General features: G+C 36.4%; 1 protein-coding gene across 1 annotated transcript; it reads left to right on the top strand.

The window, feature by feature from the left end:
• Nucleotides 1–888: 888 nt before the first annotated feature.
• Nucleotides 889–6,012, top strand: LOC107495411 (uncharacterized). Its single transcript, XM_016116562.1, has one exon. The coding sequence runs from the start codon at nt 889–891 to the stop codon at nt 6,010–6,012; it is 5,124 nt and encodes a 1,707-aa protein (XP_015972048.1).
• The last annotated feature ends 8,829 nt before the right edge of the window (nt 6,013–14,841 follow it).

Below are 14,841 nucleotides of genomic sequence, written 5' to 3'. Positions count from 1 at the left end.
TAATGATCCTTCATACAATAAATCATCCTCTAAATTTAAAATAACATCAATTCACCACACAATTATAATACAATAAATTAATTCAGAAAGAACTATAATACAACAATTAAGTGACTATATGCAATGAACTCATATACAATTAAATAAAGAATACGTGCATAAGAGTTTTCATTAGATTCATGCTTGGTTTGGTAAAACTCTTCGAAAAGGTGCTTGTACCTTTTAAAAGCACAAGCTCCTCATTTTGTGTTTTGTAAATCAAAAAGACCATGTACTTGTGCTTGCAGCTTTTAAAAGATCAGGGTACTTTTCAAAGCAACTAAGATAGAGCTTTTCAAAGTTGGCTTGTACTTTTCAAAATTTAAAAGTCTAATATAATCTCATATATTAACTAATTTTCAAATTTAACGCTTAAATTTATATCTTTTATAATTGATATGACCAGTAAGATCGGTTATGAATTATAGCTCGGTAACGCACCCACAATAATGGCCAAACATTCGCAATAATCGGCATTTATTTCCATAACGTCGGACATATGATTAATTCCTTCCTCAGACGTTACGACCTAGATAAAACGGTCATCCCAATCCGAACAAGTATAAAAGCAAAGGACAGAAACGAAAGAGGTATGCAATCTTTCTAAGAAAAAGTCCTCATATATATTCACCTATTGACTTGAGCGTCAGAGTGCCTTTGCAGGTACCCACCTCCACCGCTCTCTCTTGCCGACGAAGCTTGGAACGCATCTTAGAAGTTTGCCGACCTTACCAGAAGAAACGACCTATATCTCGGTTCGGGCTGGTAAGAACATTGGCGCCCACCGTGGGGCCCGAAAAATTTTAAAAACATCATTCGCGGCAGGCCCCAAAATCTCCACACACTTTCATGGCTGATGCTCCCCCGCCCACTCCATCCGAACTTCTGAGGATGGTGACTGAACTTCAACAAGCAAATCAGCGAATGGCGGAGGAAAACCAGAGAATGCAAAACCAAATCGCGCAATTAGAACAAGCTCGCCTAGAGCATCATAACCACGATCATGAAAACAACGAACGAACTCATGTCTCGGAGACACCACAAAGCGACAACGAAGGAAATCGGCAGCATGATGAAACCCAACCCGATAACGAGGAAGAACAACCTGACAACTCGGCAGGACCCTTTACAGCAGATATAATGAACTTTCAACTCCCCCGACAATTCACTCTGCCGACAACTTTAACCCCATACGACGGGTTGGGTGACCCAAAGCAACATGTCAAGAAGTTCCGATCTATTATGATCGTTAACGGTGCATCTGATCCAATTCTTTGTCGATGTTTTCCATCTTTTTTAGACGGTCCTGCACTTGACTGGTTTTGTTCTTTGCCTGCAGATTCGATATCTCGTTTTCAGGAGTTGGCTGCCCAATTTGAAGATCATTTTGCAGCATCCGCAATATATCTCCACGATTCTGATTATTTGACGACCATAAAACAGGGAGCACAAGAAAGTCTGAAGGACTATATCACCCACTTTACAAAGGTTGCCATGAGGATTCCCGACCTCCATCCAGAAGTTCATCTACACGCCATAAAAAGCGGCCTTCGCCCTGGCAAATTCCAGGAAACTATCGCTGTGACAAAGCCAAAAACTTTAGCCGAATTTCGTGAAAAGGCCAAGGGTCAGATCGACGTTGAAGAACTCAGACAAGCAAGGAAAACGGAAAGATGGGCCACAAATAAGGACGACGATAAACCTCGGGATAGCAAAAAAGCATTTAAGCCGGTTCCACGATATGACTCATACACCAAATTTAACACAAAAAGGGACGATATTATAAAGGAGATATTAAACTCCAAACTAATCAAGCCTCCTCGCAAAGCTGGCAATTATCCCGAGTCAAAAAGTGTCGACAGATCAAAGTATTGCACTTTGCACCAGAAACACGGACACACCACCGACGAATGTGTCATCGCTAAAGATCTCCTTGAACGGCTAGCAAGGCAAGGACATCTCGACAAATTTATTGCAGGGCAGATGCAGAAAAATACTAATCCCACACCCGACACGTCAACAGCTGGCGCCTCCTCAAAAGGAAAGGACAAGGCACCGGCGCAACCTAGAGGGGTAATAAACTGTATCTCCGGGGGCTACGCTGGAGGAGGACAGACAAGCTCAGCCCGAAAACGAACTTACAGGGCTATGCTAGCAATCACGGATGCCCCAAGCCATCCTCGGCCACTGACGAATATATCAGAAGTAACTTTCAGACCAACCGACTTCAACGGTGTTGATACCAATCTGGACGACCCTGTTGTCATTTCAATTCAGCTGGGAGACCTGATAGTGAGGAAAGTTTTACTCGACCCAGGAAGCAGTGCAGATGTCCTATTTTTCACCACCTTCGAAAAAATGAAGCTGAGTAACAACATTCTGCAGCCATACATGGGAGACCTGGTTGGATTTTCAGGAGAACGAGTTCCCGTACTGGGATCAGTGTGGTTACAAACCACACTCGGTGAGCAACCATTACACAATACACAGGATATTCAGTATCTTGTAGTCGACTGTTTTAGCCCATACAATGTTATATTAGGCAGACCCTTTTTAAATAAATTTGCTGCAATCGTATCTACTGTTCACCTTTGTGTCAAGTTTCCTGTGCAGGACAATATCATAGCAACAGTTCACGGAGATCTCCAGGAGGCGAGGCAATGCTACAACACGAGCCTAAAGCCACTCAAAAAAGTCGGACAATCACATGTCAATTCGATAAAGTCGGAACAAATAACAATATCCGAACTTGACCCACGCGCCGACTTTCAGGATCGGCCTACACCGAACGAGGAGTTGGCAAAAATCACTTTAAATGACGATCCACTAAAATTTACTTTTGTAGGAACTTCCATGAGTACAGAAGATAGGAAAAGCCTCACAAGCTTTCTGCAGGAGAATGCCGACCTATTCGCATGGACCTCCGCTGACATGCCAGGAATAGATCCTTCTATTATAACACATAAATTGGCACTAAATCCAGCAGCTAGGCCGATTTCCCAGAAAAAAAGAAATCTCGGCACCGAAAAGCGACAAGCATCAATTGCCGAAGTACAAAAACTCATTAATGCCAACTTCATCAGAGAAATCCGATTTACAACGTGGCTCGCCAATGTGGTTATGGTAAGAAAGAGTAATCGTAAGTGGCGCATGTGCGTCGATTTTACTGATTTAAATAAAGCATGCCCAAAAGATGCTTACCCTCTACCTTGTATTGATACACTGGTTGACAACTCCTGTGGCTATGGTACTTTAAGCTTTATGGACGCATACTCTGGCTATAACCAGATTCTTATGCACTCCATGGACCAAGAAAAAACGGCTTTCATAACTGAAAATGGAAATTATTGCTATAATGTTATGCCTTTTGGTCTAAAAAATGCAGGAGCCACATATCAGCGGCTGATGAATAAGATTTTCCAGCAGCAAATAGGCCGAAATATAGAAGTTTACGTTGATGATATGGTCGCCAAAACAAAGCTCGGCGACTCTCATATCCAAGACTTAACTGAAATCTTCGGACAGATCCGACGATACAACATGAGGCTAAATCCAGAAAAATGCGCCTTCGGAGTGCAGGGAGGAAAATTCCTCGGATTCATCCTCACAAGCCGAGGAATTGAAGCAAATCCAGAAAAATGTCAAGCAATACTCACCATGCAAAGCCCATCCACAGTAAAAGAGGTTCAACGGCTAACAGGACGATTAGCCGCTTTATCTAGATTTTTACCATGCTTGGCACCTAAATCCTCAAATTTCTTTCAATGTTTAAAAAAGAAAGCAAAGCATTTTGAATGGAACCAAGACTGTGAAATGGCTTTCAAGAATTTAAAAGAATTTCTTTCAAAACCCCCTGTCTTACAAAAACCAATATACATCGAGCCGTTATACATATACTTATCCATTACTGACACTGCTATTAGTTCTGCACTTGTAACAGAAACAGATCGGAACCAACAGCCAGTCTATTTCGTGAGCAAGTCCTTACAAAACGCCGAGCTTCGCTACCCAAGGTTGGAAAAGCTTGCCTTAGCTCTAGTATTCTCATCAAGACGCCTCCGAGCATATTTCCAAAGCCACACAATCATCGTCAGAACAGGACAACCTTTACGGCAGGTTCTTTCAAAACCCGAATTAGCAGGAAGACTAATTAAATGGGCTATTGAGTTGTCGGAATTTGACATTCAATATCAGCCACGAGGGTCGGTCAAGTCCCAATACCTAGTTGACTTTGTCGCCGAACTTACGGAACCATGCTCAGACACATCAAGTCCAACCTGGACCTTATTTGTAGACGGGGCTTCCAACCCTCAAGGCGCCGGCGCTGGAATACTACTCGAAAACTCAGATGGAATAGTCCTCGAGCACTCCCTCAGATTCTCATTCAAGGCTAGCAATAACCAATCCGAATACGAGGCCCTCATCGCAGGGCTCAGGTTAGCAACTGATCTACATATTGATAATTTAAGAGTTTACTGTGATTCATTATTAGTCGTCCAACAGGTGAACCACAGCTTTCAAACAAAAGACCCGATCTTATTAAAATACCTGGATATTGTCAATCAACTATTACAAAATTTTTCAACAATCCAGATTATTCACATACCTAGGGAACAAAACCATAGAGCGGATATTCTGTCGAAATTAGCAACTACACAGGCACACACCACTACTCTTTTACAGTCAACACTAGACAAGCCGAGCATTGATACACATAACATTCTAAACATTGTTGACAAAGATAATTGGCAACAACCTTACATTCAATACCTCCGTTCTGGAACAATTCCGAGTCACATTGACAATAAAGGTAAATTCAGAAGACAGGCCTCCTATTACACACTGTTAAATGATAACCTGTACAGGCGAGGATATTCTCGACCTTTATTAAAATGTTTGAACAGGGCAGACGCCGAGCTTGTATTATCCGAAGCACACGAAGGAATTTGTGGAATACACTCTGGAGCTCGGAGCCTATCACAGAAAATCCTCCGAGCCGGGTTCTACTGGCCGACGATATGGGAAGATAGCAAACACAAGGTCAGAACATGTGATAATTGTCAGAGGCATTCGCCGACCATTCATCTACCAGCAGAGCATCTTCATCATTCGACGGTAAGTTGGCCATTCGAAAAATGGGGAATCGATATTCTAGGACCATTCTCCACCGCTCCAAGACAGGTAAAATACTTGGTAGTTGCAATTGATTACTTTTCCAAATGGATTGAAGCACAGCCTTTGGCGAAAATCACATCCGCACAAATGATAAGCTTCGTTTGGAAAAATATAATATGCAGATTTGGTATACCGAATAATATTACAACTGACAATGACCGTCAATTTATCGATCAAAGTTTCAAAGCTTTTTTGCAGAATCTTAAAATAAAACAGCATTTTTCTTCTGTCGAACATCCACAGTCAAATGGATTAGCGGAAGCCGCTAATAAGGTCATCCTCCAGGCTTTAAGGAAAAAGCTCGACAACGCAAAGGGGTTATGGGCCGAGCTTGTGCCAGAAGTATTATGGGCATATAATACTACTGCTCATTCAACAACAAAGGAAAGCCCATTCCGTTTGGTATATGGATCTGAAGCTATGATCCCTATAGAAGTCACACATGGCTCAATGCGGACGATAGCTAAAGAACATGATCAAGCTCGGCAAGCAGAACTCGATTTAATCGAAAAAATACGAGAAACAGCAGCCATTCGACACCGAGCACTACAGCAGCAATTTAGCCGACGATATGGGCAGAAGATGAAACCAAGGTCCTTCAACACTGGTGACTTGGTACTCAGAAAAACAGAACAAGCCCGCCGACCTCCATCCCATGGGAAACTTGCAGCAACATGGGATGGTCCGTACAGAATATCTGAAGTCCTCGGCAGAGGGGCATACAAGTTAGAAGACATAAATGGCACTAAACTACCTAGCACATGGAATGTTGGCTCCCTAAAGCGATACTACAGTTAGCAAATCAACAGGCCAGTACTCTTTTTCCTACCATGAGAATTTTTCCCAAAGGGTTTTTGCTCGTGGAGGTTTTAATGAGGCTGGCTTACCTTGAAAAAATTAAAACATTTCACAGGTACTGTTGTTCATACAATGTAATTTACATTTCATTTCATATAAATCAAACTGATCATTCATTCCCCGAAAGGGACTTATTCTAGACAAAATCAAACTCCTTTAAAGGAGAAACAGCTCATATCTAAAGTCGCATTACTATCATACGAATGCGCAAATAGCACAACCCAAACTGTCATTAAAGCCATCCAAGGGCAACAAAATACACGATTGGGAAGCAAACAAACCCCAATCGAAACAGTTTTTTCACACTTAAATACAAAATACTAATGTTCAGTCATAAGAAACCAGATTCTCAATTCAAAAAAAAAAAGTTTAGTCATTTAAACTGTCACCTCCCTCCTCACCAACCTCTTCATCGTCAACAAGCTTACCATCCCGAATTACTTTGCCAGGATCCATGGCCGAAAAATCTTCTTCCGGAAACAAAAACCTCGCCTGATTAATAGCTCATTGGAACCCCTCAGCGAAAGCATCCAGAATGTCTCCTTCCTTACGATTCTCAAGCTCTTTCATCTTCGCCGACACCTCAATCACCTGAGTACTCAAACTCGACAAATCATTTTCTTTTTTCTTCAGCAAACCAGAAATCTCCTCATAGCACTCTTTTTGGACCTTCAGTTCAGTCTCAACCTCAGACAACTTTTTCCTCAAATCAGTCACGTTCGTTTCCTTCAGCAAGAGTTGTTCCTTTAATTCGGAAACTTGCGAAGCCTCACCAATAGACTTCCTGTGCTTTTTCTCTTGACTCCGCCCAATGCAAGCTAGCCGAAACCCCAATACCTAATACCCACAGATCAAAGTTCAGTTCGTAAAACACAAAAAAAAAAACAGATACCTGTAAAAACTGATCAACCCCTATATCCCCAACCTCCTCTACTCGCCTAATATCCGTCACAGTCTGAACGACTTCATCGGCCACAATATTAAAGGGAAACTTCTTGTTCCACACCGACGAGCTCTCGCCTTCCTCTTCAAATAGGTGTAGCCTCTGCTGCTTCATCAAAAAATTTGACAAATCATCCAGCTGAACATTTTCCTCCTTACCCTGTATATCACCTGACAAAGCTGACTCTGACTTCCTCTTCTTAAAAACAATCGCCTTCTTCCTCGGCAGCGGCTGATTAACCTCGGCACCCCCATCAGCCTTGTCCTGATTAGACGATGAGCCCTCAAAGTTTTTTGTTTTAAATCGAGACCTTAAGCTAGATGCGGTCACCCCTGGAAAAGTACCAGCTGAAAACATTGAACAGTTATTTAGCTAGGCAATCAAAAACAGGTAACACTAGAAAACAGTTTTTCAAATCCTTACCAAAGTATTCTATAACAGAGCCCTTATCTTCCTCCCAAGGAAGTAAATCAGAAACCGAAATTAAACCACTTTTCTCAACCATCTCTAGCAGAAACGAAATTATACACTCATTTTGACCATTTATGAGCTCGGGGCCCAGTATGTGTTGCGGGTGGCAACACCAGTACATAGGAAATTTTTCCCCCAAATGCTCATCAATGTAAAACGGAAATTCTTCATCAACCGATTTCACTCTCAGATACATTTCCTTGAAATCTTTAAAAGACGATTTATAAAGTTTAAAAACCGAAAAACCTGGCGTACTATTCAGATTAATCCACAGGCCTTTCCATACCCCTTTAGCCTGAAACAAACAAAAAAACAGTTCTAAATCCGGTTCAATTTCAAGGAAATCCATCAAGCCTTGGAAACACCTAATAAAAGCCCAGCCATTAGGATGTATTTGGGAGGGCGCACAGTTCAGTTATTTCAACACATTACATTCGAAACTGGTAAAAGGAAGTTTCACTCGCAACTCCTCCATGACGCAGCTATACATATAAAAGCTTTGAAAATCGTTTCTTCTATGAAAAACGCGATCAGACCGGCTGCATGGCAACAACTCCAGCCGAAACCCAGCCCTAGCTATCCTACCCAGATTCACCCTGTTGACACTCTCAACATCAGAAAACAATGACCCTCGTATGTGCACGTCCCTATCAACCCAACTATAATCCTCAACACTTTCGACTTGAGGTAAAAACTTTTTCTTTTTATCACCCATTCTCAAGGAAAAATTAGCAAAGGTAGAAGTAAAGAAGGTTTACTAACCTCTGGTACTCATGCTTCTATGAAAAACTGAAGCTTCACACTTAAACGAAAAAACAGAGCAACCACCCTCATTCTAAGCCACTAATTAAATGAACTTTTCAGTTCCATCAATTAATCTAAACCGTTCATCAACACCCACGTAGAACAGTTATGAACCAACTTGGGAAGTTGAACCCAATCATAATAATGACTATGCACAAGGCCCAATAAAACAGGCCCTATACTGATATATTTTGAACCCTACAATCACAAAAAAAAAGAAGAAGAGAAAGTACTGCTGAGTGAGCCACGTTGACCTGGGGGCTCCAAACACCAAGCTATAACTCGTCAAAAAAGCTCAACCCGTCTCCTCAAAGCCAGGCTAAGCTTGGGGGCTGTGATATGACCAGTAAGATCGGTTATGAATTATAGCTCGGTAACGCACCCACAATAATGGCCGAACATTCGCAATAATCGGCATTTATTTCCATAACGTCGGACATATGATTAATTCCTTCCTCAGACGTTACGACCTAGATAAAACGGTCATCCCAATCCGAACAAGTATAAAAGCAAAGGACAGAAACGAAAGAGGTATGCAATCTTTCTAAGAAAAAGTCCTCATATATATTCACCTATTGACTTGAGCGTCGGAGTGCCTTTGCAGGTACCCACCTCCACCGCTCTCTCTTGCCGACGAAGCTTGGAACGCGTCTTAGAAGTTTGCCGACCTTACCAGAAGGAACGACCTATATCTCGGTTCGGGCTGGTAAGAACAATAATATTTTTAAATTTTAAAAGCTATTTTACCAAACGCAATTATTGTTGTTTGTATTTATTAAAAGTCATTTTTAATTTGATTTACCAAACATAAATACTACACTTTTTAAAAAGCTATCTTTTAAAAGCTAGCTTTTATAAATTAATTTTAAAAAGTAAAAATTTTACCAAACTAAGTCTCAATATCCTCATAGCTAAAGTCATTACTGTCAATAGCTTTGTCCCTTTTTCTGTCAGTAGCAGACCTATGCTTCTCTCTAAGATCCACTTTCTTAGCCCTTGAAGACTATTCTCTATCAACTCCATTATTACTGTTACTACTGTATAGAAAATCTCCCACAATTTTTGGAGGCTTGTATAAACTGTCTTCAACACTCTCATATGAATCATGACAGTCAGTATCATTATCAACTGTGGTTGGCTTAACTTGCCTTCCAGATCTTGTTTTGCTTGTATCTTTGACTTTCTGGTTGATGTTTTTAGTTGGTGTAGGATTGGCAGAAACTTTAACAGCCTAGGATTTGGTCCAAGGTTTGGGCTAATGGATGGGCTTACGTATGGGCTTATGTGTGAGTTGAGGTTCGGGTTGATGCGTGGACTGAGATTTGGGTTGAGATGTGAGTTGAGGAGTGGGCCTAGGTTTGGATTGAGGTGTGGGCTTAGGTTTCAGTATGGACTGAGGTATGGGCTTAGGTTTTGGTTGAGGTGTGGGCTTAGGTTTGGGTTGAGGTGTAGGCTAAGGTGAGGGTAACTTGGTGGGCTGAGAGTTGTTTCTTTTTGGCTGAGGAGATTTTTTTGTGATCTTACAAACTAGTTGAGATATTGTTTCATTGTGGTCCTTATTCAGTTTTTATGGAAGTTCAGGGATGGCATGTTGCATAAATTTCGGGTTGGTTGGCAATTGTTATACATCATCATCATCCTCACTCATACAGTCAGCCACATGTAGCTTAGAAACTATATGCTCAAAATAGATGTTTATGAGGTGATAATTCTTCCTACAGTCTTTAACCAAGGCCAACAGATCAGCATCATTTTCTAGCCTCCTCAAGTCATCATCAAGACGTGTTCCAGAAATCTTCTGCAAGTAATTGTTCATTTCTGCATATCCTAACTCCTTATAATACCCTTTCACAAAAAACACATCTAGAGTGTCACTTTCAATCTCCATTAATACTTCAATATTATCTGGTTCATTAAATAGATATCCTAATTCATCTGTTTTGAACTTTTTACCATGGTGAAATACAAATGTCATAGGAAGACCTTCCATCTGCAACCAAAACAACAACACACTAAATTATTGAAAAAAAAAATAAAAATAAAACACACATTGTTCTCAACTACAAAAATAAAAATAAAACACACACACATGCAGCTATATAGAGCACAAACATTATTCTCAAATATCAGAAAACAGGGTCATTCATGTCACAACGTAAACCCTAAACCTGAACATATTTTTCAAACCCTAACATTACAAACAGTAACAATGGGTTTCCAATGATCATAGATACACGTTAATGAGGAGACAAAAGCACAATCACTTTCAGAAAATAATGAAAAAAAGGTAACCTACCTCTCACGCAAGGCGATGATGTACACTCTTTGCTTGACCAACGTTGTTGCAAAACTGTCACCTTCAACTCCAACACAATGTCGTCGTCAGTCTGCGCTGATGGTTGCCGTTCAACGCTTCTTCTTTGTGGAGGTGAGAACCAAAGAAGAAGGATGGGATTAGAGAGATGTTTTGTTTCGAGAAGAAGGATGGTATGGACTGGAATGAAACAGGGTTGAAAAATAAAGCGTTGTAAATGGTGACTCAAACAAAACGATGCTCTTTAAGCTTTTACTGACATGTCACACTAACAGCCAGGTAAGCAAATAGTCACGTCGTTAGTCATATAATAGTGGAAGGACTAACGTGACCATTTTTAAATTTTTTGGGAATGATTTTGATTAATTTAATCTTTCGGGGTCAATTTAGAAATTGAATAATCTTTCAAGAACCAATTTGATTATGTCAGATAGAAAATAATTGTAAATATATTTTTGATATGGACCACATTTAAGATAAACTCGTCTAACCCCATTTCTCTGATTTGGGTGATATTGCCAAATTTAAAACCTTCTTCCAAGGTCTCGTTTGAAAAAAATTATGGTCAAACTAATCAGATGCAACTCTTTGAAATTTTGAAGATTGTATCTACAGGTGTTGATATTGTAAAAGTTATATGTTCTCCTTCTTAAATATTAACTTTCCTCTTAAAAAATGCATCAATTCATTGAACTTTCATGATTATTTTATATAAAAATTTGAATAAATATCCTGTAAAATATGTAAAAAAGAAATTAGAAGGACAAATATTAAAATTCATAATATTTATTGAATTTTTTTATCAATATACAAATATAATAGTATCAATACTTATTGAATATTCTAATATTTTTGATTATATAAAAAAATTAATTAAATAAACAATTAAATATAAAATAATATTAAATTATATAAATAAAAATACCTAATTTTTTATATTTGAACTCAAAGGTAGAGGAAGTGTTGCTTATTGAATAAAGAGTTGCGAAATGCGAATACACTCAATTCAGTCTAAATCCAACATATTTTGAATGTTTAAAACTAAAATTATTGTGCAATAAAAGTAAGAGATGAAAATTAAACTTTGATATTTTAAGTTATAGTAAAATATTTGAGTCCATTTAACTATTTTTTTATTTTTTGAAAAAATATTACTAATTTTTTTAATAAAAGTTTAGAGCCATAACCCCCTTATCTGAACTAAGTTTCACCCTAATGCATAACTAATATCTAAAAATATAACTTTAAAATACGACATAAGAAAAGTTAATAGAAAATGGTAATAAAAAGATTGGTATTATATACGTACATAATAGATATAGTAAATAAATACGGACAATAATACAGTAATAACAAAAGAATAAATAATTAAATTTATTCTTGAAATAAAAAATATCGTTTTTTAAATTAAATTTATCTTTTAAAAATTTTAAATAATTCTATTATATATTCAAGTATTTTTTACAACTAAACTTAATTAAATTGACCCAAACTTAATAAAAATTATTTTTATTACATATAGTATATACATACATATTTCACTAATGCAAATATATCTTTCTTCGTCTTTACGTTTTTTTTTCTTCTTTGTGTTTTTCTTTCTTCTTTTTTGCGTTCTTCTTTCTTCTTCGTGTGTTTTCTTTCTATCGTCATTCTTTTATTATTGCTGGTGTTGCAAAAAGAATTATGAAAAAATGAAATAACAAGAAGAAGATGAAGAAGAAGCAACCAGAATATAAGAATGAGAAAGAGAAAGAGTTTTGAATTATGCAAAATTTATCAGAATAAAAATATACCGAAAATTTCTTAATAAATACACATAAATTTCTTAGTTTTTATACCGAATTTTTGTTAAAAAACACAAAAATATATTTTTTAATGTTGCATTTTTCTTTTTTTTTTCTTTCTTTTTCTTTTAGTTGAATGAATGTAGATTCATTATCTTTATTATTTTTGTTAAGAGAGTAAAATAAGAAGAAACTTGAGAGGGTAAAACAAGAAAGAAAATATGAATAAGAAAAAAAAGAAGATGATGATGATAAAAAAGAAAAAGAAGCAGTTGCAAGACATAGAGTAATTTATCATAGCCTAACGCAAGTAGTTATGGAATGATTAACACTTTAGTACTATGACATCTCATTAGTATGTTAATGTGCAGAAATAATCGGATAAATTGTGTGTTTTTTAGTTGGGTTGTAGATAATATTCTCCCTCACCTTGAAGAAGGAAGGTTGGACCCCTCATTGTTGTGTTGAGTTTTGAATTATGCAAAACTTATCAGAATGAAAATATACCGAAATTTCTTAACAAATACACATAAAGTTATTAGTTTTTAACTGAAATTATTTAATGATTGCGATACGCAAACTCAGTTAGGAAACAAGCACACAAATAAGACTGAATCATGAATAACAATACATCCAAATTAATTTTAAATCAGATAACGTCATTAATATGACAAAAATTCAACAATAACGGTAAAGAAGATGACGACGACGATAATGATGATGACGATATAATAATAACGATGATGATGATGATGATAAAGAAGGAGGAGGAAAACGAATGAAATTAGAAAAAGAAATCAATGGAAAAAGAGAAGAGGAGGAGAAGGTAGTGATAGGGGTGAAGACGATGATAATGAAAGAGAAGAAAAAAAAAAGAGAAGACAAAATAGCAATTGAGATGTTAGTAAGAAGAAGAAGAGACAGAGAAAGAGGAGAAGAAAGAGAAAGAAACGGGAAAGAAGGAGAAAATGGAAGAAGAAGACACGTTATTTAAAAAGTAGTTATAGCAACTTGGTTAGATTTAGTTAAGTATTTTGTTTGAATGTATAATTTTATTTGATTTTAAATTAGTTATATTACTTTCGATACTCAAGGCATCAAAGTTTATTAATATAGTATATTAGGTAAACATTACAGAACATACCTAATAGTCTTAATTAAATACTAACTAAGTAAATAAATTTAATTTTAAAAAATTTTTAAATATCCATTTGAAAAATAAATACTTTTTAAATTAAATTCAGAATTTCATTGTTTATTCAACAACAAAATAAAATAAAACACAGCTGGAGCGGGTAATGTAATAAATGAGCGCCATGAGTAGAAGGTTACGTGCGTTGAACTATGTATGACTCTGACCACTGGTACGCTTTTGGATATATAATAAAAAATTTATGAAACAACTATAATATAAATCAATTCTTTTTATTTTTAATTTTAAATTTTAAAAAATTAAAATAATAAGATTTTTTTTATAACAGACTTATTTTTTAATTAATTAATGATATTCTTAATTAATTTCTTAACAAAACCAATTATATATACACACTATAAAGTCTAGAAGTATATGATTTTTTAAAGGATTTAAAATTTGAATCGTATTTTATATCTAAATCTAATTTCGTAGGCATAAGATTAAAATTTTATTTAAATAAAAGAATTTATTATTTATATTTTTCTTTAAAATATGAGGTACTTATGCTTTTGCGGATTATTAGGAATTTTTTTTGACAAGTCAACAAATGATGAGTATTTTCTTGTTGATGTGTATCTTTTAAAATTTAAATCAACTAGGAACTAAAACTTTTTTTTAAATCTGATTTTTACAAACCAAATCTCCGTTATCTGTAGTTAAACTTTCCTATGTAATTGGTTAAATGTAATAACTAAAGGTTTTATTTATAAATAAGTTATTTAGTTCAAAGTAAATTTTTTTTGGATTAAGCATATTTATCTATGTTCTAAATTTTTTTTAGAGGCCAAACAGTTTTTTCCACGTCTTAAAAAGCGATTATTTTTTCAGATGTTAAGCTCTTTAACCCACAATATAAGAATTAAAGCAGTTCAATTTTTTAAATGCCAAAAGGTAGAATTAAATATTTTTTAATTATGATCCTTATCTCTTTTTTTTTTAGGTTTGATCTATTTTCTTCTCTTGTTGGCACCATTTTCATGCCTCTCGATCTTTCTTTCTTGGACCTACTCTTAACAGTTCAAGTCAAGACATGCTTTATTTCTCGGTGAAAAATGTGCGGTTGATTTTACATAAAATTGATAATTGAGAATCGTTAGATAAAAATTTAGTCAAATTAGTCAAATTATCTAACACTCTTGGTTATCAACTTCACGTGAAGTCGACTGTACCTGAATTTCAACCTATTCCTTAATCTTATGGCTTATTTTTCGACTCCTATATTTATTTGTGAAAATATTATTTATATACTGATTTA

Source organism: Arachis duranensis, chromosome 6 (genome assembly GCF_000817695.3).
Source record: "Arachis duranensis cultivar V14167 chromosome 6, aradu.V14167.gnm2.J7QH, whole genome shotgun sequence".
NCBI classification, from domain to species: domain Eukaryota; kingdom Viridiplantae; phylum Streptophyta; class Magnoliopsida; order Fabales; family Fabaceae; genus Arachis; species Arachis duranensis.
The sequence above is the reverse complement of the archived record's forward strand: the minus strand, read 5'-3'. Positions and strand labels throughout refer to the sequence as shown.